General features: G+C 35.5%; 3 protein-coding genes across 3 annotated transcripts; 1 reads left to right on the top strand and 2 right to left on the bottom strand.

Annotated features, from left to right (window-relative positions):
* Positions 1-3520: 3520 nt before the first annotated feature.
* On the bottom strand, positions 3521-4727 carry LOC145158271 (ras-related protein RABA5c-like). Its single transcript, XM_079077193.1, has 2 exons — positions 4252-4727; positions 3521-3939 (listed from the first exon to the last, which is right to left on the bottom strand). Exons 1-2 carry the CDS (start codon positions 4583-4585, stop codon positions 3620-3622), a joined length of 654 nt encoding a protein of 217 aa, XP_078933319.1. The 5' UTR covers positions 4586-4727; the 3' UTR covers positions 3521-3619.
* A 2450-nt stretch (positions 4728-7177) lies between these two features.
* On the top strand, positions 7178-11048 carry LOC145158264 (MACPF domain-containing protein At1g14780-like). Its single transcript, XM_079077186.1, has 7 exons — positions 7178-7732; positions 8188-8426; positions 8952-9153; positions 9241-9318; positions 9510-9693; positions 9872-10038; positions 10130-11048. Exons 1-7 carry the CDS (start codon positions 7475-7477, stop codon positions 10844-10846), a joined length of 1845 nt encoding a protein of 614 aa, XP_078933312.1. The 5' UTR covers positions 7178-7474; the 3' UTR covers positions 10847-11048.
* Positions 11049-12300: 1252 nt separating this feature from the next.
* Positions 12301-18211, bottom strand: PWD (chloroplastidic phosphoglucan, water dikinase (ATGWD3)). The gene is made up of 19 exons (XM_079077181.1): positions 17802-18211; positions 16942-17548; positions 16758-16844; positions 16542-16673; positions 16327-16452; positions 16061-16239; positions 15890-15974; positions 15489-15656; positions 15351-15403; positions 15023-15231; positions 14806-14924; positions 14621-14691; positions 14428-14545; positions 14240-14326; positions 14061-14147; positions 13888-13964; positions 13647-13779; positions 13459-13570; positions 12301-13369 (listed from the first exon to the last, which is right to left on the bottom strand). The coding sequence occupies exons 1-19, from the start codon at positions 18023-18025 to the stop codon at positions 12471-12473; spliced, it is 3573 nt and encodes a 1190-aa protein (XP_078933307.1). The 5' UTR covers positions 18026-18211; the 3' UTR covers positions 12301-12470.
* Between the last annotated feature and the right edge of the window lie 6945 nt (positions 18212-25156).

Raw genomic sequence — 25156 nt, 5'->3', positions numbered from 1 at the left:
AACATAAAATAGTGCAAGGTTTCGACTAGACTATGGGTATATGGTCGGATCCTTAAACAAGAATTTCATGTTCGCATTTAATTTCCTTTTAGTATTGATAGGTATTGATGATGGTTTACAAGTAGACATATTACTGTGTTTGTAAGATTTTGGTGGCATATTTTCGTTATGAGGGAAACCACCATCACAACCCTCATCTTCGCCTCTGTTACCACCACCACCGTCGTCGTCTTTACCATCATTCAGAAATAAATATGGTTAATGGTCAGCGGTGTCGAGTCTAAAAATTGGATTGGTTCAAGAGAAAATCGTGTTCAATCAGGTCGGTTCAACAAAAAATATAATCGATTCAACATGTATAAAAACTGGTGATGAAAGGACTGAAGCCAAATTGGTCATTCCTTCAAAAAAAAAAAATTCACTAAAACAACCTTATACTTAAAGCTAGCAAGTCTAAACCAAATATTGAAAAGCTTATGGTGTAGAAACATGAAAAATGAAACATTTATTTATAATAGAAAACTCAGTCATCATTTTCGTATTGGAATCAATGGGACTCTTTCAAGTCATAAATATAATATGTCTTCTATTGTATATATGTTATATCTTTTTTTCCGTTCTCTTTTTTTACCAAACACATTAACATAGGTCTTTCAAAATATTTAAGGTAGGTCTTATTTTTTTATGTAACTTGTTGTACACTTATTAAATTTAGATGGGTCAAGTGACCCACCTGAAATAGTATAGCCTCACCCGTACATCCATCTTTCTTATTTAGTATCATCTATGAAGACTTTTGGTCCACATTTTCTTCTGCAAATATGGAAAACGACCGTAGACATTTTAAATCTTCAAAAACAAATAACATCTAAATCTCTTAATCTCACCGAAGCAAAGTTGTTGATAGAAGATGTTCCGCATGATCAATTAGAATCAGATATCGAGTTTGATTTTAAAGAGGAGGTGTGGACTGTGGAGGTTTTCCCTTTCATTCGATTTGAATGGCACGTGATTTAGGCCTGATTTCATCAGGTTCATTGGGTTCAGCATTGATGGGCTCAGGAGGGGGCATTTCATGATCCAAATTAAAAGCCCAAAGCATTCCCTGGGCCCAAAAGACTCTTCCGGATCTCCTCTGATGGATCCAACCCATTACCAAATGTTCCAAACTCGAATCACCATCAAGAAATTGGGATCCCACAACCGAAACGCAATTCCTATAATTTTAATCCAAGTTAATCTTTGCAATTTGCATTGTCACATACCCTAAGCCACGATATAACCAAGTACTCCAGTAGTTTTTATTTTCTTTTCTGTTAGAAATTTCTTTTGCTTCGCATGTATCTCCAAAATCCATAATAAGATTTAATAGAATGTTTGTCAAGATCTGAACTTTTAAGAGATGTGAATTTTTAAAGTGCTTTGAATTTTTAAAATCTCAATTTTTAAGAGGTCGGAGTGGGAGGAAAAATGGAGTCTGTGAAATAGAAAGGGATGAGGAAAAAAAGTTCGCTGGAAAATTATGGTATATCCGGAACATGTTTTTTTTTATATTTAGATACAACTCATTCTCTTAAAAATTATGAGGGCTACTGGACAATTAATCTGTTGAAGAAACTTGCACATCATATTACTAGAAAGACATCCACTGGGGTGTGGTGTAATATCCATAATGCGGTCATGGCTCTGGAGGGAATTGGTATTGAAAATCATCAAATATTCACTCTTATCCCTGGATCTAATATTCAAATTCTTTTCTGGAAAGACGTATGGTGTGGAACAACATCATTTCTATTAAAAAAATTCATCTTTATAAGATTGAATCAGTTAAAAACTGCTCACCGGTTGACCGTCTGTCTGCTAGTGGTTTCTCTTGGTGTTGGAAGCACGAGCCATCCAACTCGATGGAATTACACGAGTTGCTCCAATTATATAATGATATTGGTTGGTTGAATATAAGCAGGGGATCAACTCCATATGGTTTTCGCTTCAAGACAAATGATGACGATTATAAGGTAAATGGCATGAGGCGGCTAATTGAATCGAAACTGATTCTATCCAAAGGCCTTAAGATCTGTTGGTCAAAAACAATCCCGTTAAAAGTCAGATGTTTTGTATGGCGGACTTCGATGTGTAGAATTCCAGTAGCGGACACCCTAATGGCGAGGGGAATAAATGTTCATAATCAAACGTGTCCATTCTGCAAAAAAGAAGTCGAATTATTGAACCATCTTTTTCTTCAGTGTGAGTTTTGCCCAAACTGTACACTCTTGGATTTTCAAATGGCTTGGATTGGAAAGTAGAATGTGCTCGAGTGTCATGAAATTCCTTAACTCAGGTGACGGATGACACAGTTGTCAGATAAAGGAAGTGATTGGCAGTACAGTCTTCTACTGCAGACTACGGAGTATCTAGAATGCCAAAAATGAGTGTGTTTTTAAGAATATTCGGATCTCTCCAACAAAGATAGTGGACGCCATCATTGCTAACTCATACTCTTGGTGCACACAGATGAGGAAAAATGGTTGTGGTGATTGGGCAAAATGGATTTGCTCACCTTTTATTCATTTATCCTTGTATCTGTTTTTGCTTCCTTCATGATTACTTTTCTTGTATTAATTTTTCTGTCACGATTTAGTCATTTGCTAATCGTCGACTTCTAATTCTAATGATATTTGTCGTTCCAAAAAAAAACTGAACAATTAAGAGCAAAAATCAAGAGACTAATATACGCTCTTAATCGAAAAAATTAAATGTCTACCTCTTAATTATAAAATTATAAAACTACCCTACAACCCTTAATATATCTCATGCAATGACATAATCCATCTCTCTTTGAGCATGGAAAGAACCTTTTCGAACATCACCAACTCTTTGACTTCTCCAATGAGACAGCTTTTAAGATTTCTATCATGCTCTTACTCTTGATGTTTTTAAAATGATAATCATTGTTTTCAAGGTAATATAATTTTTTTCTTAATGAAATTTTATTTTAATAATTTTTTTGTTTAATGTTATGTATACCCATTGTTGTTTAACTTAAAATATTGGTCTTTTGGACATTTTCAAATATTTAGAAGATAGTTTTCCAACCTTTTATATAACAAATAACAAATTTAACTTTTTAATTAACAAACAATGATGTTTAACCTTTAATTAACAAATGATGACAGTTAATAAAATCTAAATTTATCACTATTTTGTTATTAAAGTTAAATAAATAAGCATTGTCAAGCAATTAAAAAGGTTTCAGTTAATTTGTTGGATGTAATGAACAAAAAATTCAAATTAATGTAGTGAAAGATAAATCATATATCTTAAACCTCAATTGTAATATTGTATGATAGTATGAATATAGATACATAAATAGATATATATATATATATATATATATATATATATATATATATATATATATATATATATATATATATATCTTAAACCTCAATTGTAATATTGTATGATAGTATGAATATAGATACATAAATAGATATATATGCAGGTTGTCAAATCAACATGGTTAAAAAAACAAAAAATGGCAAATTTTACCATTCACATAATAAAATCCAACAAAATAAATTTAATTTCGAAAAATAATCAAGAAAAGAATACACAAAAATCAAGAACAACAAGAGTATCTGGTTTGATCTTGCTTAGATCCAGCATCACCATCATTTGGAAGAGTGACCCTGTTTAAAGATAACTCGGCTTTATATGAATCTGAATTCAAAACTTTTCTGCTAACATTGTTGTAAATCTCACGAATCACCATTTCAAAAGCTGTTTTCACATTTGTTGAATCGAGTGCTGATGTTTCCATGAAGAACAATCCGTTTTTTTCTGCAAGGTTCTTGCCATCTTCAACAGACACAGCTCTGATATTGTTCAGATCGCATTTGTTTCCCACTAACATTCTTGCCACTGTTGTCTCTGAATGAGCTGCATTATAAGGAATGAAATCTGTTAAAAGGAATTGGAATTTGAAATTGGATATGACAAATTCAGGATTTGAACTGGAAGATCCCTAATTATGAATCCAATCAGAGTTTTTCTACATGGGATTAGATCACATCACCTCAGATTCATGTGATCATGTCCATAAGTGTTCAAATTCAGTCAAAAACATTTTCAAAACACTTGTATGCATCTCGATCTAGCTAGAAATGATTCAAATGAATTGATCTATAAAGCACATAATGAACGAATTAAGCTAAAGCAAAACGAGATCAGATCGTAGTAAATTAAACTCACTATTGAGCTCCTCGAGCCACCGGGAGACGCTATCGAATGTGGTGCTCCGGGAAATATCGTAAACAACTAGGGCACCAACGGCGCCACGGTAGTAAGCGGAGGTGACAGCACGGAAGCGTTCCTGGCCTGCGGTGTCCCAAATCTGAGCCTTGACCTCCTTCCCGTCGATTTCCATGCTCTGAGTTTGAAACTCAACTCCGATTGTAGCTTTGGAATGCATATTGAACTCATTTCGAGCGTAACGAGATAGCAGGTTTGATTTTCCGACTGCCGAGTCTCCGATGATGACTACTTTGAACAAGTACTCCTCTCCTTCGTCGTCCGATGAGTCCATTTTTGTGGAGTTGTGATCTGTTGGTGAAATTAAGAAAGATTTGGGGTTTAATTGTTTGATTGTATTTGTAGTTGTGATTCTGATTTGCGAGGGTGGACAGCAAGAAACGGTTGAAGAAAGGCTGGCAGAGTTGCAGAGACAGAGATGCTTTTATTATTGGACCCCATTTTCGGCCGCCAAATTACTCAAAAAATTATAAAGAAAAAAGAAAATGCAAATTTCCTCCATATGAAATTTAATAAAATATTTTTAATTTCACAAGAAGTCAATCTTTCACCACTATTTCGTTCTATATTTGTTACTTTTCAATAAAAATGTTATACATAAAAGATATAAAGATTTAAAAAAACACCACTAACAACAAAAGATAATCCCAATTAGAATGAGGTATGAGAGGTAATGATGTGGTCGTGTGTTCTTTATTTATTTATTTATTTTTTTTATTTATTTATTTTTTAATATATATATTTTGTTATAGAGAGATGATTATTGATATCTATCTCTTCTACTTTATTCTAACTGGAATTACGAAGGAGTCTGATATTATAATTTTTATATATATGACCTCCGGCATATACAGAAATGATAATGTGTAAATAGGAGAATGGAAAATTAAGTCATGTTACTTCATCAAGAAGCATAGAATAACTCAGAGAATTAAACATAATATTAAAATAAACAAATAAAGTGTTTTAAATTAACACAGAGAATTAAACGTACTATTAAAATAAACAAATAAAGTGTTTCAAATTAAATTAAACACAAATAGTATTCCAAACAACTTAAAAACCCAATTGTTATCTACCATTAGAAGCCTTAGACTCTACCAAGATACCATCAAATTCCTTCTCACTCTTGTCCATTGAAATCCTAAACAAGAATCCTCACATTCTCATACATATTTTACCACATTTAGTTATCCATGTATTTCGTTATGATATTGTTGGTTCATATGATTAGCATTTTATGCAAATCTCATTTGTGTATTATAACAACATAAATACCAATTGGGTTATAATACTAATTGTTTTCTTTACTATGAAAGATAAAGTTTTTCATTAAAGATTTAAATGGTAGATCCACGAAATAAGCTTCAATGACTCCTTCGAATAGTGCATTGAGATGAGTTGTTTTCGACATTTTTGGGATCATTTGCATGACAAAGATTGATGTAAAAAATTTAATACATCGGAGAGCATATAATATATCGTTGGTAATTCTAATATCTAATAATGATTAATTTGAGCTAACATTTATATTTGATGTTGTGAAAATGTCAGTTAGGTTCCTTTATGATGTTACCTTCCAAATGATCGATCGGATACATCAAGTTGCATGACACAAAGCCATGAAGTGTATCATTTGAGTATATGTCTGCAATCGAAAAATTTATGTTCAAGCCTAATGTTAGAGATGAAGTTTATGAGGGCTATCCATTAACAAGCTTATGGGGCCTATGTAGATTGTTATGACGAGTGCTTGAATTTTTTTGTCTTGTAGCGAGAGGCACCAGAAGTAATATTCATTAAAAAATTCACATAATTTACCAAAGGATATTATCTGTAGTTGAGACTTTGAGATTGATCTAAAATGGGCTAGTTCCATGAAAAGTTTTTTATGTCTACATGTTCCAAAAATAAAATTAGTTAATGAATAATAAGCTGTTAAAAAAAAAGTTAATGAATAATAAGAGGGTGTGAGAAAGGGTGCAAAATGGTCATTTTGGGTATTTAGATTTCGTTTGACTATTGCTAAAGGACTATCACGACAATAGTTAGAAGATTTGAAAATATTGTGCAAATTTGCGTACTTTTGCTTAATATGATTGTCAAGATGAATGCGATACAATATAATTAATCGGACCCACGAAGAAATAGATACTTCAAATAAGATATTTCAAAGTTTCATGAAAGATCTCCTAAAATATCTTCAAAATAGTCTAGGTATCATTAACTTCATTCTCACTTGGTTGAGCATATTTGATCAAATAGTGATGACGGATAAAAACATTATTATTTTTAGTATTGTAACTTTTTTTTGCTATGACGAGAAACTATATTATATATGATTTCTATATTAGTTAAACTTCCAACATATTCATTTATATAAAAAATGGTAACTACGATATAAATTGAAATCAGTATGACCATAAGTCCATAAACAAGTTAAGAATTTTGCTTTTATTATATGGAAAATATATTAAGAACTTCGGGTTGTTGAATTGATGCAAATTGACATAAAGATTATAAAAATGATAGTATCAAGGATATGCATCTCTTTTCCCTTTTGCACTGACCTTCCTCTTGGGCAAGTGATTTATCTCTTTTACATTAAAGTTGACTATCGGGTATGAGTGGATTGTTTTGTTAGGATTCAATATTTGGATCTTGGATAATACTTGATTATTTAAATTTGATTTTAATTTTTTAAAATTCAGAATCAAACGTTCACATCAAGTTTAAGACCTAAAAGATAGGTAAGAATTTTTCGAAAAGTCAGAAGTCAGAAAGGCATGCTGGAGTTGGTAAACTAAATACATCCAGTCAAAATTGTTGTCTGCATATAAGAATTGTCAACGATTCTTTTACTGACCCGATCCGACCCGATCCGACAATTCCATCAATTTGTGCTTCCTTCTTGTCATCAATAATTCAAAACCACTCCAAATTTTGAGGTAATTTTGGTGTCTTCACCTGTCGAATCGGTTACTAGTCAACACTCTATACCCGATTACTGAAGTTTCAAAGTCTCAACTTGGTATTAAATTCACGCGTTTATGGTATTTGATCCAATTGGTTCATCTTGATTTGGTTTCTGTTTTAGTTATAAATCAGAATCAAGAGTTCTTCTGCGGTTGGACTTGGAGATTCGTGATTAGTTGGTAATTTGATGGATTATTCTCAGAAGCCGATTGAGTTGAGAGCTTTCGATTCATTAGGATTAGGGTTTGATTTCGCTAGCGATTTCCGGTTAAAGTTTGCGAAGGCGTGTCCGGGTGGTGGGCGGTTGGTGCAGCTTGATGAGTCGAGGAAGAGAGACATCGTTTTACCTGGCGGCGGCGCCACCATTTCTGGCGTTTCTGTGGATATTCATTGCGATAAAGGCGATCATGTTCGATTTAAATCTGATGTTTTGGAGTTCAATCAGGTGATGGAATCTTATGTTTATCAGTTCTCTCGCATAATCAATCTATTCTTCATCTGTTTCAAGTGAATTCAACATTTGTGGTCGATTATCCTCTGTTAAACATGGAGTGAATAGCATTTCTATGGCTTGTTAACCCTGCAAGCAAGCCTATGCAGTTGGATTTGACTTTTGAGCTTGAATATTATCAATTCCAATTTCGATTATGGAAATGAGGTCAAAACCTATAACAAGTTAGAATTGGAATCGATTGAACAACTGGTGTGCTTTTAATAATGGAAAAAAAAAACATTAAAGAGTTAATAAGCACCTATGATGATTATGTTTATACATTCTTACCAACTATAATGACTTATACTTTCATCAATTGTTTCAAATGTCGATTATGGTGTCTGCAAAAGTGTGTCAAACTTCATCTAACTATCTTTTTTTCATGTTTCAATCATTTTGTGTTGCAGATGTCAGAGTTACTTAATCAAAAAGCATCAGTACAAGGAAAAGTGCCTTCAGGATACTTCAATGCATTATTTGATCTAAGTGGTGCATGGTTAAATGATGTAGCAGATGCCAAACATCTTGCTTTTGATGGCTATTTTATCTCCCTCTACTATTTGCACCTTACAGCATCTCCATTAGTACTTCAAGAAAGGGTAAAAAAGTCCGTTCCTACTCATTGGAATCCCGCGTTATTAGCCAGGTAAAAAATCATACAATAACTAGTAAATACGCTTAAAAAATCTACTTATACAAATAAACTTCAAGATTTGGAATCATAAAAATGGAAACAAATAACAGAATTATGGGCTGCTGGTTGATTTTGAATGCAAATCTTTACAAAGTTGCTGGATTTGATTAGTGCTATAAATTTTGAGTCTGATAATGGTTTGGTGGAGTGTAAGGGTAAAATGGTCATTTACTTATGTTCAGACAGATTACCGAGTTCAAAAAAGAAACAGGAAAAACATTCAAGACAAATATCGGTATCCAATCAGTCACTTTATCCGTTCAAGACTTAAAATGAAAAAAAAAGAAACAGACTAAATGACCATTTTACCCTTCTACTTGGAAACGATGCTGAACAACAATTGATTGTTTATTTAATAGAGAATGATACAAATGCAATTGTATATCAAGTCATGTCCTCATTAAGTCAATTAAGTCAAAAAGAAACAGACATTGTGTATGCTTATTGTTTATGTATGCATGTTTGTATGTATGACAGGTTCATTCAGACATATGGGACCCACATTTTAGTAGGGATGGGTATTGGAGGGCAAGATATTATATGTGTTAAACAAAAACCATCTTCCACAATTTCACCCACAGAGCTTAGAGGACATTTAGAGGATCTTGGAGACTGTTTATTCTTAGATGGAGCAAGTCCTTCTTTACCCGAAAGAAAAACAAAAGATGGCAAACAAAAAGTAAAATTTTAAATCATATTTCTACATCTTAAATTTTTATTTATTTTTTTTAGTTTTCAGTCAATAATTCAGAAAATATATTTTCAGATTCCAGAGGTTTTCAGCCGCATGTTGCAGCCACATACCATGCAGTTCACTAACATCACAGAAACTTCAAGCAAAGATGTAAGTTTGAAAATACAAAAAATAGTAAATTACACAAATGGTCCCTGTGGTTTGGGGTAATCTACGTGTTTGGTCCCCAACTTTCTTTTTTTTAGCTCGTACATCCCCTATGGTATGTTCTTATTGTTTTTGGTCCATGCCAGATTGCCCTTGATATATGGTTTGTAATATAATGGTTGAAACTGGAACAGGGACTCACGATTATCGGGTCTAAGAGGGGCGGAGATGTCTTTTCAAAAAGTCACATGAAGTGGCTTCAGACAGTGGCTGCTAGCCCTGAAGCAATACGGTTCAAGTTTGTTCCAATTACTTCTCTTCTTAATGGCGTTCCCGGGAGTGGATATCTTAGCCATGCGATCAACTTATATTTGCGCTGTAAGTTAAATGACCATTTTACCCTTACATTTCACAAAACAAATTTTTGGCTTAACCCATTAAGTCATTCTGTCTAGATTAACCCTCAAGTGTATTACAGATAAATGATTGTATACACAAATTTTTTTTTTTTTTTTTGTCGTGAGTAAATGACCATTTTATCCTTTTCGTTAAATAGACAAGCCTACGCCAGAAGATTTACAATGTTTCTTGGAGTTTCAAGTTCCTAGACAGTGGGCCCCACTTTTTTGCGACCTACCTCTTCGTCATCAACAAAGAATGACGTCATACCCTTGGCTTCAGTTTGCTTTCTTGGGTCCTAAAGTCCACATTAGTACAACTCAGGTATACAGATTTTGTCTGTATCAATTTAAGTCATTATAAATATATATTTTTTAATACAATATGATAATAATGGGTAATTTACTATTTTCAGGTTTTGAGTAACAAAAAACCGATTATTGGTATACGATTGTTTCTAGAAGGGAAGAAAAGCAACCGATTAGCAGTGCACGTGCAACATCTCTCAAGCCTCCCAAACATCATGACGTGTAACACACCGCCGTCCGCTGTCCGGCCATGTCAGTGGCGGGGGTCCGACGATTTCGAATCCACCGCCCAATTCCTGGAACCAATCAGATGGAAGCGATACTCCAACATCTGTTCATCAGTAGTGAAACACGATCCAAACTGGTTACAAGGAACCGAAGGCGGAGGAGTATTCATCGTGACCGGAGCTCAGCTCGTAACAAAGGGGAAATGGCCAAAAACGGTGTTGCACCTCCGGCTACTCTTCACTCACCTTCCTCATTGCACGATTAGGAAAACGGAATGGGCAGGTGCGGAAACCCTAGGTCGGAAATCGAGTATTTTCACGAATCTGAGCTCGACTTTTACTTTTACGCAAAAGTCGGTGGCTGATGCGCCTAAGCAGCTTCCCGCGACGATTAACTCCGGGGTGTATCCTGATGGGCCGCCGGTGCCGATCCGGTCGACGAAGATGAGAAAGTATGTGGATATTGAAGAGGTGGTGCGGGGGTCGCATGATATGCCGGGGCATTGGTTGGTGACCGGCGGGAAGTTGGTGATGGACGGCGGGAAGATAGGGTTACATGTGAAGTTTGCTTTATTGGATTTTCCTGAAGATCAGTGATATTGTTGTTGTGTATATATGGAGTGTGATATGGTATTTATTTTATTGTACATAAAGACAATCTATAAGATAAGATATAGGAAAAGCGGCATTCAGTAAGTTTATTAGAGTTATGAGTAGATAAAAAGGAGGTATCGAAACGAACAGTGACGGATTAGTTGATATACTGATTTATTTTATTAAAATATTGTTTTTTAACAAAGGGTTGTAGATGTTTGAAAATGTGTCATGACCAATCAGTTTGATTGTAGTATACAAATATACATGCATGTAAATCGTATTTTTCTCAGCTAGACTTGATTCCCCAAAGAAATCATTGAACGTGCTTGCAAGGGTGTCCCATTGATTTTGAAAGGCCAAAAAATAAAAACGAGTCCTAAGTAAAAATTTCTTATATATAAACAAAATACATTAATACCACTAATACCACGATAAGTCGATAAATGTTATAAAAACAATCCAAATAAAAAAAAACAATAGTACGATATATAATTTTACATAGTTACATGAATCGCGAGACTCTCCTAGTATTTTTGGAAGCAAATTTGATCACCAACTTTTCATAATCAATACTATTCGATATATCGTTCTCAATAGCTATCATTGTTAATTCATTAAGTCTTTCTTATGATATTGTGGATCGTAATTATGACTTTAACAATTTCAGTTTTAAGAAACTTCTTTCTATAGAAGTCACTATTACTAAAATAGTCAGCAAAACTTTATATGCAATAATTGCATTAGAAAAACAATCAATATCAGAACGTTCACCATACTTAAGTGTGCTTCCAGACGGATACAACACAAGTTAAGATATTTGTCATCAAATTCCTTTAACTGTTTTGGAAATAAAAATAAAAAAACCAAAATTCTAGCATGACTTCTTGTACACCATCTCATACACTAGTTAACATGGATGTCAAACTGAACTCCACCATAGGCGATTCGTATACGGACACCACATACTATCGTAGCCTCATCGACACCATGCAATATCTCACTTTTACTAGACCCTATATTTCCTAAGCCACGGAACAAATTTTCCTACACACATGTGTTTCTTGATGACAAATCTTATTTCATGGTCTAATAAGTGACAACTCATTCTCTCCTATCTAGGGGTGAGCATTTGGACATCTATACTAGACCTACTTGGACTCGATAAGCCTGCGTGCCTCCACATGTCTGGTCCACGGTCCATCAATTTCTACAAAACCAATCTGATCCAAGAGTTGGTCTGTTTGGTCCAAATGCGTCCAAGAACGGGATAAGCTACTCTCGACATGTCCGGTCTAAGGTCCACCAATTTCTGTCAAACCGGTCAAGTCCAAAAGCCGGTCCGATCCGGTCCAAATGCTTAGTGTTGTCTTCAAGCCCTTTGCTTACATAATCTTCTTAAGCTACACTGTTCTCTTACATGTCAAACCCAAACAAAAACATATCAAACACAAGAATGAAATGCAATCAACTCATTTATTAAGGTCAATGTGATATTTTTTTACACACATTGTGCTTATTCTACATCAACATTATGGTTTTCTAACATCATAATCACAACTAAAGTACAAGTTGTTACAGCATTTGAGGTCGAATCTCCACTCTCCAAACCATAAAGTACAACTCATTACAACGGTTGAGGTCGAGTCTGCACAATAAACACATCTTTACCCACCAAGCATCCTTCAACATCCTGCGCACACCCAAACTTCCGTTCAAGAAACAACCCCACAGACCCAAGCTTCTGCCCTAATTGTTGCCGGAAAACCGAATTCACCGTCAACGGCTTCTTACTATAGTCAACCGTCAACCGGAGCACCTCCCCATCCGCCACACCACCCACCACCATCTCCTCACTGAAATTCGCAAACGCCAGCGTCCTCACCACCCCGTCAAACTTCCCAGAAGAGATCCGCCACGGCGTTCCTCTGGTGCCAGAGGCTAGCGTCTCACCGAGTCCAGGCGCGATCTCGGCTTCAACCAAGTTACAATCGTTGTCCGTCGGGCTGACCGTGTGCAGCACAAACGAGAGATCCGGCGAAAGCATCTCCTGAACCAAAACCGCCATCGTCGCCGCTTTTTGTGGCACGCCGGCGACTCTCCGGCTCAAAACCGCTCTTCGCGTGTATAAAGACGCCCAAACCCGACTAACTGCGTTCCCAAAATTGACCGGATTTGAAAGCGTGACATTAGGGATTGAATCGTATAGCCCCGCCGCCGACATTCCCGCCAAATCCTCGACGTTAGCACTTGATCTTACGATTAAACGTGCGTTTCCCTCGAACAATTCTCCCAAACTTTCAAGGATTCGATTCGGAAGCTTCAAGGAGGCGATCAAAATTTGAAGCTCGTTGCAGAGCTTGTCAAGATCTCCACCTTCCATTTTTGCTGTTTCGAGCTGTTCTAATAATGATTCAAATGCTTCTTTTGATTTGTTTTCTTCTATTGCGAGTTCCATAGTGCCGAAAGGAATCACTGCTCCATTTGGGACATTAAAAGCTGCAGGAACTCCTTGATCGCTATAAACTGTATCAAATCAAGAAACTGAATCATAATCGATGAAAATAAATGGTTTTTATGAAAAAAATGGGAATTTTTAATTTTACTATTTTGACCTTTAGCAGAAACCGAAGCTAGAGAAGCTAAGCTACCACAGGCAGCTGCCTTTGCACCAGAAGTTAATACATCTGCATTTGCAAGTTGTATGATTCCGGCCTTTGAAATACCCTTCAAATGAAAGATCACATGGTTATTAAATGTAAATTTTATCATCTTTGGGGTTAATAAAGTCATTATGTGTTACCTGACTTGTGTAGATGGATTTGGAAACAGAATCTTTTGGAGTCCCATTTGATGAAGCTTCCACAGGGCGAGCCCTAATTCCGTCCTCTACTGAGGATTGAATCACATTGACTCCCGATGGGGATGCTTCTAACCTGCAAAAACAAAAGAATATAAGGTAATGTTTGGTTCCTGGATTCCAGCAGAATCGGAATCCAGGATTCCATTCCGGTGGAATCGGAATCCAGGATTCCATTACTGACCTAACATATTTCCCCTCCAGCTTTTTGATACTAGCGATTTTATCATCATCTTCACACGTCACAAATGCAACTTTCTCCTATAAAACGATCAACCAAATCACAATATTAACAAAATATAACAATTAAAATAATAATAATAATAATAATAATAATAATAATAATAATAAACTTACTTGTCGGGCCCGCACACCAAGATGTGACAAATGAGGCAACTCCTGGAGTAGAATCACTCCCACAATATTACTCCCTGCAGCTGTCACCTACATGTTACAAAACAGTTAGCCTTCTAGAAACATCAGATGAATTTGATCCAAGGGTTGTGATTGAGTAGAGAGAAAAAGACTATTCTAACCTCCTCATCCCCATCAGCTTTGCTGACCATAAGAATAACAGGTCCTGTAACAGATGATGGAAGTATACCCGGTATTATTTTTTCAACCTGGTAAAAAAAAACATGATTGAGGAATATCAAATATAATAATCAAAAAAAAGAAAAGAAAAATGAGGTCTAATTATTATTATTTTTTTATATAAGTTTGCCTGTATTAATGTTCCATGAGCCAATCCAGGGACAAGAACGTCAAAACCTTGAGACCCGAGTGTAGTTCTAACTGCTTTTAAAAGCATCGTGCAAAGTTTGGAAACTTGAAAAATTATTCTAAACACCAAAATATTAAAGTTAGAAATTTTATTTATCTAATAATTTAATAATTATTAAAAGTTCTCATTATACCCAGATCGAATCTCTGCTTCTGTGAATGTTCGTACACTATTTTCAGGAATTCCAAGAGCTTTTCCCAATATCTACAAGAATCATAAGAATAATCTTGTGAAACAAATTTAATATAAAAGTAATTTTTACAAAAAGTTAAAAAGTCATATACACTGAAAGCTGAAAGTAAAAAGTAAAAAGGTTACCTCTACTTTTAGAGGGAAAATTTGAAGAAGTGCTTCGGAGTATTCATCAATGAGTCTTTTTGATCTATCTAATGTAGCTTTAATCCTTAAAGCCCAAATTGTTTTCCCATCTTCACTACCTTTAGAACAAATACAACAATGGTTGTTTTGTTATTACAAACAAAGTTAAATCATTTAAAAAAAAAAAAAAAAAAAAAAAAAAAAAAGGAAAAGGCACCTTCTTTTTCTGATAAACCTCTTTCTTTCCAAGCAAGAAGTTCACTTTCAATTGCTTTACATTCTTGTAATTTCCACCCGGATAATCCTAGCTGGCGAATGCCCACAACAAGAGCATTTATCGGGTCAATCCATGAGTCAACATTTTTTGAATTCACATTCTCTCCAAGCCATTGGGCCCCACCACCAGCTTCAAGTGCATTCAAATATCTACATTTTATCAATCATTTTCAGACAAAGATAAAGGTTGTGAAATTGGTTTTTTAGATGTAGGGGTAAAATGGTCATTTAGTCTAGTTCAAACGGTTTATTCAGTCTAGAAAACATACCTGCTCATGAGAACAAACGCATAGTCCTCAAGTCCAATCTCCACAAGGCGCCACTATAAAAGGGAAAACAAGATTTAACATAAGGTTGAGAAGGGCATTTACGTCTTTTTTCACACAAATGGAAAAAAAAAACACGACCTTTTGGCGCATTGCGATTGCAGTATCGGGGGCATCATTTCGGATACCACTTTCAAGACCTTTTGTAACTATTTCTCTAAGACTATTTAATGATTTTATTGTATTCATCAATATTTCTACTCCATTTCCTTTTGAAACTTCGGGTGTTCCTTGAAAATTATCCAATGCCTACAAAATCATATAAAAATATAAAAACATTCATTATATATCTCCATGTTTTTTTACAAATATGTAGAGAATTATAAAAACATTAAAAGATCTACAAAATTCATCCACAACCTTGAGTCATGAATTAAATGGTGTTTGGTTGGATAAAGTGATGTACACACAAAGTAAGTTTCTTTTTGGACCGAATCAAAATGACCATTTTACCCTCTGTTTAGAATGGGGAGTAAATGTACCTTTTTGCAATCCAAGAATGATGAGAGCTTTTCTTTTCCCTTTTCATCAAATGATTCTTTAATAGATTCAAGTTGTTCAGTAAGGCTGCAAATTTGAAGTGATTAATGTCCAATCAATTTCAGATAAAATATGATGTGGGTCCCATTGAAATATGATTACAGATAACTAACCTTCCAGCATTAAAGAAATCCTTGAGTTCATGATGAAATATTTTAAACTGCTCAACAAATGCTTCATTGTATTCTCCTGGATTTTTAGTGATTCTTTCAAGCATTGCAGCAGTAGCAATTAAATCTTCAGGTCCAGCACATCTGTGAAGCTTGTTTTGTATCGTATGTTTGATTTCTTGCTGAAATGTACACATTCACAAATAAGTTAACACAAATAAAATGACAAAAATACCCTCAAAGCAAAGTGTTCAATGGCCTTTTATCACCTTGAGGTTATGTGGAATATCATTTCTGTGAGCAATATCTCTAATTCGAGTTAAAGGAACAGAAGCTGTGAATTCTGCTTTGAAAGAGGGTAAACATGGATGAATTTTTCGTATTACAAGCAACTCCTGCATATTGTCAAAAAAAAAAAAAAACATATTTTATATGAAAAATTGAAAGAAAAGCATCAAAATTGAGTTGAAATCGTATGAATTACCTGTGGTGAAGTGTCTTTTCTACTAGATATTCTTTCCAATTCCCTAAATATAAGTCTTGAAATTTCAGCATGTCTATTTGGCCTATGATGACCTCCATCTTCAAAGCAAGGAATTTGTCCAGTATTAATCCACTGTAAAAAAAAAGTTTAAAACTCTAAGAAAATCAAAGAAGCATTTGGTCAAATAAAGTCAATGATACAGAATAAGCACAAAACCTTGAGATAGATAGCTGAATATATGAGAGCATCCAAACGATCCACACCATCCATACTTTCAACCACAAGGTCACGAATAACTTCAAGCTTAATTTTGTGACATAAAAAGAAAAAAAAATTACATTATTACATTAAGGGTTAATCACTATTCACTAAAATTACCAAAATGGACACAAAAAGTTACCTTTCTCCACCAATTTCTTCCATTTTTGTCACCTTCAACTAACTTTAATGCCACTCCTTGAAGCCCTGAAGTATCCCAATGTCTTTGTCTTTCTCTATTCCCATGTTCATTTGATTGCATGAATGATGCTTCATTCCCTTGCCATTTTTCCACAAAAGGACTTGTTGTAGGATCTATATTTGAAGAATCATTATTATCTTGAGTTTCATTTATACTTTCCACTTCCACCTCATATTCTTTTCCATCAATAGGCAACAAATTTATGGGCTCATTGGTCATATTCCAATGACAAATCATCTCAAAACTACCAGATTTTGGCAACTTCAAGACACGATTTTCACCACCTTCCCAAATCATACTCTTGTCCATTTGTTCAACTACAAATTTGAATTCATAAGTTTCTCCACCTTTACATTCCATGTCACAAATCCAACCGGTTTCTGTCCAATTCAATTGCTTCTTCTTTTTCCATGATCCGAATTCTTTTGTGGACCCCAAGACTCCAACGTGTTCACCAAATTTGACTTGATGGTCTAGCCGGAGAGTCAGGTTGACCTTTCCATGAGATGTCTTTGACTTCATTCCTGTTTCACCGGTTTCTTCTTCTCTGGAGAACACATGGTGTTAGGTTAGTTACTTCTGTAATGTTTCTTTTAGACATTTTGTCGAACATCTAATGTGCTATAGAGAAACACGAATCGATATAATCAAGTAAGCATATGATGATACCGAAGTGAAGATGAGATAGTAGAATTCATGGCCCGAATCAATACCAACAATACATTCATAGTTGTAAGACACAGAAATGAAGGAAATTTATCAAAAATAAATATCGAAATTGTGAAGAAACGACAAGAAACCTGGTTTGGGTCGACACGGCACGAACGATGGGAGAAGATTTATGTTGAAATCCCAAATAATGGCTACGATGAGGAGTTACTCTTGGCTTCAAGAAACCCACAACCCGAAAAGTTCTTTGCTGGTTATGGTGACGGAGGAATCTGAATTCCCTTGCGGACTGGGTTTCTAAAGGAGATGGATTCTTGGTGGCAGAGTAACAATTGAGCACACGCAGAGAATCCATTGGAAAATATTGAAAATGTAGAGAAGTTCTTTGATTGTGAAGCTTGGAAGGAGGGTGTTGAAGATATTAAGGGGTTGATGAACACGTGGAAGATGGGTTCATCAAATCCCCATGAGCGATCTAAAGATGAACATTTATTAAAGATTTTGTGTTAATTGAAGGAGTCTTGGCCCTTCATTCGTGGATATATCGGTATATATGAAGATCGTATGATCACGGCGTCTTCTTGCACTTTTTTTCATATGTTTGTCGGCATAAAAAAAAGGGGTATGACTTGAAAGGGTAATAAATTTTCGATTTTATTTACATTTAGTCATTAAATTTTTTTTCGTTATCTATTTGCCACTGAACTATTGAAACTGTTCACATTTACCCTTATGACCGGTTGTTACCGGTCATAAGGGTTTCAATAGTTCAGTGGCAAATAGATAATGAAAAAAAAATTTAGTGACTAAATGTGAACAAAATCAAAAGTTCGTTTCCCTTTAGAAAAGTTCAATAACTAAATATGAACAAACTTCCTACTGTATTATGTTTTAGCAAATTATTTATTTTTGTTAAATTCTACCAACATTTGTTGATGAAGAAATCTATAAAATAAAAAAAAATAAAACCCCGAAAATATATTAAAAAACGAAAAATCGAAACCGAAATAAAAAACCAATGGTTTGGCATTTTCCAAAATAATAAATCAAAATTTCCAATCTGATTTTGGTTTTACAAAAAAAAATGAACCATTCTCACTTATGTGAATTATGACCATTGGTTTGGAGATGCATTCGATTATGAAAGGTGTTTACAAAAAAAGATCTAAATCTAAATCTACATAATTAACACACACTAACACTCTCAATGTTACATCTCTCAAGCACACATCTACATGTGGTATGAACCCACCTTATATAGAGGTGTTTACATGTCTCTCTCTATCTCTCATGTCACAAGGGGGAGTTTTGGATAGAAAAATTCCGAATTGAGCGCTTTCTCATTCCCTTTTTAGTTTTATAATCATTTTTCGATTATAAAAAGGGGGAGAGATTTAGATATAGAAATCCGAAAGTTGAATTTTTGTAAAACAAAATCAGATTGAAAAATTGTGATTTTTTATTTTGGAAAATACCAAACCATTGGTTTTTTATTTCGGTTTCGGTTTTTCGTTTTTTTAATATATTTTTTGGGATTATGTTTTTTCTTATTTCATAGATTTCTTCATCAACAAGTGTTGCTACAATTTAACAAAAATAAATAATTTGCTAAAATATAATACCAGAGGAAGTTTGTTCACATTTAGTCGTTGAACATTTTTAAAGGGAAACGAACTTTCGATTTTGTTCACATTTAGTCACTAAACTTTTTTTCGTTATCTATTTGTCACTGAACTATTGAAAGTGTTCACATTTTACCCTTATGACCGGTAACAACCGGTCATAAGGGTAAAATGTGAACAATTTCAATAGTTCAGTGGCAAATACATAACGAAAAAAAGTTTAGTGACTAAATGTGAACAAAGACGAAAGTTCATTACCCTATCAAGTCATTATCCCTAAAAAATAATAATTGAAACAGGTTATTTAATTAGGCTTCATGATCGGAGATACTGTTTAGACGTCATTTTTAGTACTAAAACTAGGTGAATGTCAATTATATAGATTTTATAACATGTATCTTAAATATATATAAAAAATATTAATTATTGTAAATCGTGAAATGTATTAATTATAAGAAATATTATCCATAATTAATATATTTTATATTTTTTAATAAAAAACATTCTTTATAATTAATACATTTCACATTTAATTATAGTAATATTCCAGATAATTAATATTTTTTATATGTGCCATTAAGGTACATATTACAAAATCACATACTTAAAATAAGAAAATCATATTAAAATAATTTAGAGACTTTGATTTGTAGGCGGTTATAAGATTCTAAGATTCGATAGAGACTATAATTTTTTTTAATAAGACATGATTCGTACCTAGTTCATTTGTGAAATGAGACACGAGTCTTCTTGTTAAAATAGAGAGAAAATATCAATCTAGCCCTACAAAATTTTTCCATTTGTTTTAAAAGGTCATTGATTTCCTTTTTGTTTGTGTGTAACACCCGTTTTAGAGAATGGATTAGTTGGTGACCTGAAAGAGTCAAATGTATGGTTTTTGAAGAAAAACATTTGTCACGACGTGGTGCATGGATGCCCGTGGCATGGTTTTTATGATCGCACTTTTTCCGGTGAGCACCACCACGCGGTGGCTGTGACAGCTCAAACCCATGATATTTTAGGGGTTCTCCCGTATTTAAAACCTCTAACTTCAAGATTAGGGCATCCTTTTCAGTCTCCAACCTTCCTAAACGAAACCCTAGCCCCCTTTGATGATTCTTGTTGTATTCTTGGTGTTCGTGAGGTTTGAAGCCTTGGTTTGCACTTTGGGAAGAAGAAGAAGGTGTGTTTGCTAGTTAGAAGAGTGTATATACTTCAGATCTTGCATCTCCTACATCTTGTGAAGCTTAGGAAAGTATAAAGCTTCCACCTTTATCATCCTCTTCTTTTCTTTCATGCCATGAAGTCCCTTGAAGAAGTGATCTTGGAGTTTTGGATAACTCCAGAACCTTAGGCTTGTTTGGTGACCATCTTTTGGCCCTAGGTATTGGAAAAAGTGTTAAGTCTTTGTCCTCTTTGCTCCATGCACAAGTTGAGGTCATATTAAGGATGTTATGGACTTAGGGGTTGAGATTTTGTCTTGTAGTGAGGCCATAATGGATAAAGTTAGAAACTTTATCCATTAAGTCTTTGAAAAGGACCATATCAGAAGTTTTGGGTTTAGATCTATAAGTATTAAGCTTTTAATGAACAAATGAAAGTTTTTCCAGCAACCACAACGTTACCAAAAAGGGCCCACGATGTGGTGAAATGCTAATTCACATTTGAGTTGTCATGACATTCCCACGACGTGGCCAAGGAGGGTCCACGACGTTGCGAAGTCCTGCATATCGTCTATTTTGTCCCGACATGCCCATGACGTGGCCAAGAAGTATGTACATCATGGTGGCTGTTGACTTGGTTGACCGTTGATTTTTGTTGATCGTTGACTTTTAACCAATTTGACTTGGGGTCAAACTTGGAGGATTTGGTTTTTTTATTGAAGATTTATCTCTTTTGGTGTTATTCGGTTCGTGGGATTGATCAGTGCAAGGGATGAGAGTGTTGTTGTGCTTCTCCGATTCTTCAGTTCAGGTGAGTTTCTCAATATGCCACGTATCCCATTATATATCCTTGGCATGGTAGGATAAAGGTACTGTTAGAGTACAAGTATGCTAGTTGACTAGGATAACTCCTTGTTATGTATGTGCAGTTAGAACGCTTGGTGTCTTGGTATGCTAGACTGGTAAGGTCTTGATTGTTGATTGTATGATATTGTTAGGGGTTATGTTGGTTAAGGTAACTGGGGACAGCTAGTTATCAAGATTATGTATGAGTGACCAGCGAAGGACTTAATGGAGAAGTGGTCAACGGCAGGGTAACTAGGGAAGGCTAGTTGCCAAGGATATATAAAATGTTAGTATATATTATGTGTTTATGTTACGTGGTTATGTGATAATGATATCTTAGGTTCTATGTAGTTTAAGTTGGATAGCCTGAAAACTCTTGGTCTAATGCTTGATTGTGATGTTCTTGTCTGATTGTTCGCTCTTGGGTGGGTCATCTTGTAACGCCTGGTTCCTGGTACGCAATTAACCTTTTTATTTATTTATTTTGGAAGGGCTACTCGACGAGTTGGTAGCCCTAACTCATCGAGTAGAAGAAAGATTAGACGCGAGTTTTTAGTGAGCTACTCGACGAGTCGAAGTCCTGACTCGACGAGTAGGCCAGGATGGATGAAACCATAATCTTTGGGGTTTGCACCCTATTTAAGCATCATACCTGGCCTCCATTCCAACCTCCATCACCTCCAAACCCTAATCTCGAAACCCTAATCAACCTTGAGTGATCCTGAGCTATTTCTTTCCATTTTTGTGATTAAAGCTAGAAGAAGGAAGCAAAAGGCTTGGAGTTGTAGAAGGAAGGTCAAAGATCCAGAGCTAAGGACTCATTTCTTTCTTCATAGAGGTATAAAGCTTATACCTTGGCTGTTATTCATTTAGATCTCCTTCCTAGCTTGTATGTTGTCATTTTTGGGTCATTTCCAAGGTCATTCCAAGTTTTGGACCTTTGGGGATGTAAGTACTTCAGATCTGGGCACTCTTGAGCTTTAGAAGCTCAAAGTTGCCACCTTTATTCAGCAATGGCTCCATTCTATGACTTAGACCTTCATTTTGGCTTGGATTGAGTGTTTTAGCTTCATTACACCATGCAAAGGCCACATCAGGGCGAGTACATGTCATAACATACATGATCGAACCAACAGCAGAAGCATATGGTATTCGACTCATTTCTGCTATCTCAGCCTCTGTACTCGGAGTCTAAGTCTTACTCATTTTGGTATTGCTCTGGATAGGTAATTCGCCTTTCTTGGATTCCTCCATGCTGAAACGCTTCAACACTTTGTCCAAGTAGGTACTTTGACTAAGTCATATTAGTCTTTTACTCCCGTTTCTCAATATCCTTATCCCTAGAATGTAAGCAGCTTCCCCAAGGTCATTCATAGAAAAACACTTCCCAAGCCAGGATTTAACCTCCTGCAAGGTTGGGATGTCGTTTCCCATTAGCAGTATGTCATCTACATACAATACAAGAAAGCTAACTATACTCCCACTAGCTTTGACATATACACAGGACTCATCCTCGCTTCTCGAAAAACCAAACTCTTTGACTTTCTCATCGAAACAAATATTCCATCTGCGTGATGCTTGTTTCAATCCATCAATGGATTTCTCAAGCTTACACACTCTATTAAGGTACTTAGCATTGACAAAACCCTCTGGCTGATTCATGTAAACATCTTCAGCCAACTTCCCATTAAGGAAATCGGTTTTGACGTCTATTTGCCATATCTCATAATCATGAAATGCAACTATGGCTAGCATAACCCTTATAGATTTAATCTTAGCCACTGGTGAGAAGGTCTCATCATAGTCAACTCCAGGAGTTTGAGTAAAGCCCTTCGCAACCAATCGCTCCTTATATGTATGTACTTTCCCATCCATGTTAGTCTTATTTTTGAAGATCCATTTGCACCCGATTGTCTTATGGTCGGGTACATTGTCAACCAAGTTCCAAACTTGATTGTCATATATGAACTGAATCTCGTTGTCCATTGCCTCCTTCCATCTAGCAGACTCGAGGCCTGCCATGGCTTCCTTGTAGTTTTTAGGTTCATCCAAGTTTACCGGTGTATTATCACTGATAAATGTATCACCCTCAGAAGTAATATGGAAACCATAAAACTCAGGTGTCTGTCTAACTCTACTGGAACGCCTCAGAGGTAAGGACTCGTCACTTGGTTCAATAGGAGTTTCCTCCTCGGGTTGAGTGCTAGTGTTTGAGGTTCCTTCATCGCTTAACTCTTGAAGCTCTTCAAGGTCAATTTGTCTCCCACTGTCCTCTTGGCATATGAGTTCTCTCTCGCGAAAGACTCCGCTCCTCGCAACGAAGACAACATTGTCACTCGGTCTATAGAAGAGATATCCAAAGGATTTATGTGGGTAGCCGATGAAAATACATTGCTCACTTCGAGGTTCAAGCTTGTCGTGAGTTTCTTTTCTCACAAAAACCTCGCAACCCCAAACTTTGATGTGTGCCAACGAGGGAACCTTCCATGTCCACATCTCGTGAGGTGTTTTGGAAACCTTTTTAGTTGGGACTAGATTAAGGATATTGGCGGCAGTCTCTAAAGCATACCCTCAAAATGAGATAGGTAACGAAGCTCGACTCATCATAGAACGAACCATGTCTAGTAAGATTCAATTGCGCCTCTCAGCCACACCATTAAGATGTGGTGTCCTCGGTGGCGTCAATTGTGAAACAATTCCACATTACTTAAGATAGTCGTGGAACTCGATACTAAGATACTCTCCTCCTCGATCAGATCGGAGCATCTTTATCTTCCTGCCCAACTGATTCTTGTAACATCCAGATTTTTTTCAGGTATAATATTGTGTATTTTAATTTGAAGATTTGTGGAGAGACTCGACGAGTTGAGGGTCCAACTCGCCGAGTCAAGTCGAGATATTCGCAGGGAATTAATGAATGGTCTCGACGAGTCGGGAAACTGACTCGCCGAGTAGAGTCTGGGCAGAGAAACCCTAATTTCCCGGGGTTGGGGCCTATATAAGGGAACTTATGCCCCCATTTCTGTTGGATTAGTGTCTAAGTCTGTAACTATATTTGGTAAGTATTTGACCCGGTTGTGCATGGTCCTTTTGGGTTGCCTTCACCAAAGCAACATGATAGGATGATTTATATATATATATATATATATAAAGAGGTTATTATGATTTATTAATATATTATATGATTAATATATTAAAGGAGAAATCATATACTTTAATTAATATTAGACAAGAATTAATTAAGAATTAATTCCGTGGCTAAAAGAGATTAATTAAATAAAGGGGTCTAGAACTGTCAATTGTGTGATAGTTGATTTTGGGTTGTGGATCCTTATGAATCATGGGGTGGACGAAATTAGGGTGTATGGACTCCTTGAATTCGTCCAAGCCCTAATCTAGAAGGATCCTTGGACTGCTAAGGCCTAAGTAATCTAATTAGGGTTTCAGGCTGTAACCCTAGCAGCTCAAGTATTTAAGGAACCCATGGGCTACAGAAATCAGCTACCAGAAACCCTAAGGAGTTCCTAGAGCCGATTTTGTGCCTACAACCTCTCTCCAAATCATTTTCTTGCTAGTTGGTGTTTGTAAGCCATTAGAGGAGTGACAATTATGACTCTAAGCTCCAAGAACAAGAAGAATCAAGCAAGCTACAAAAGGTATTCATCTAGATCTGATTTTCTTATGTCAATATTGAATTGTATACACTAGATCTAGGGTTTGCAAGACTTGGATAAATTGCATGTTCAATTAGAGAAACCTAGATCCAAGCATTAGGGTTTGCATGTGCACATAGGAAAGTTCTTATGGCTCAAACCCATCAGTGGTATCAGAGCCTTGATTGATTTCTATTGAATT

This window comes from Lactuca virosa, chromosome 1, assembly GCF_052849685.1.
Source record: "Lactuca virosa cultivar CGN04683 chromosome 1, Lactuca_virosa_CGN04683_v6, whole genome shotgun sequence".
Classification (NCBI taxonomy): Eukaryota; Viridiplantae; Streptophyta; class Magnoliopsida; order Asterales; family Asteraceae; genus Lactuca; species Lactuca virosa.
This window is presented reverse-complemented; position numbering and strand designations above follow the sequence as displayed.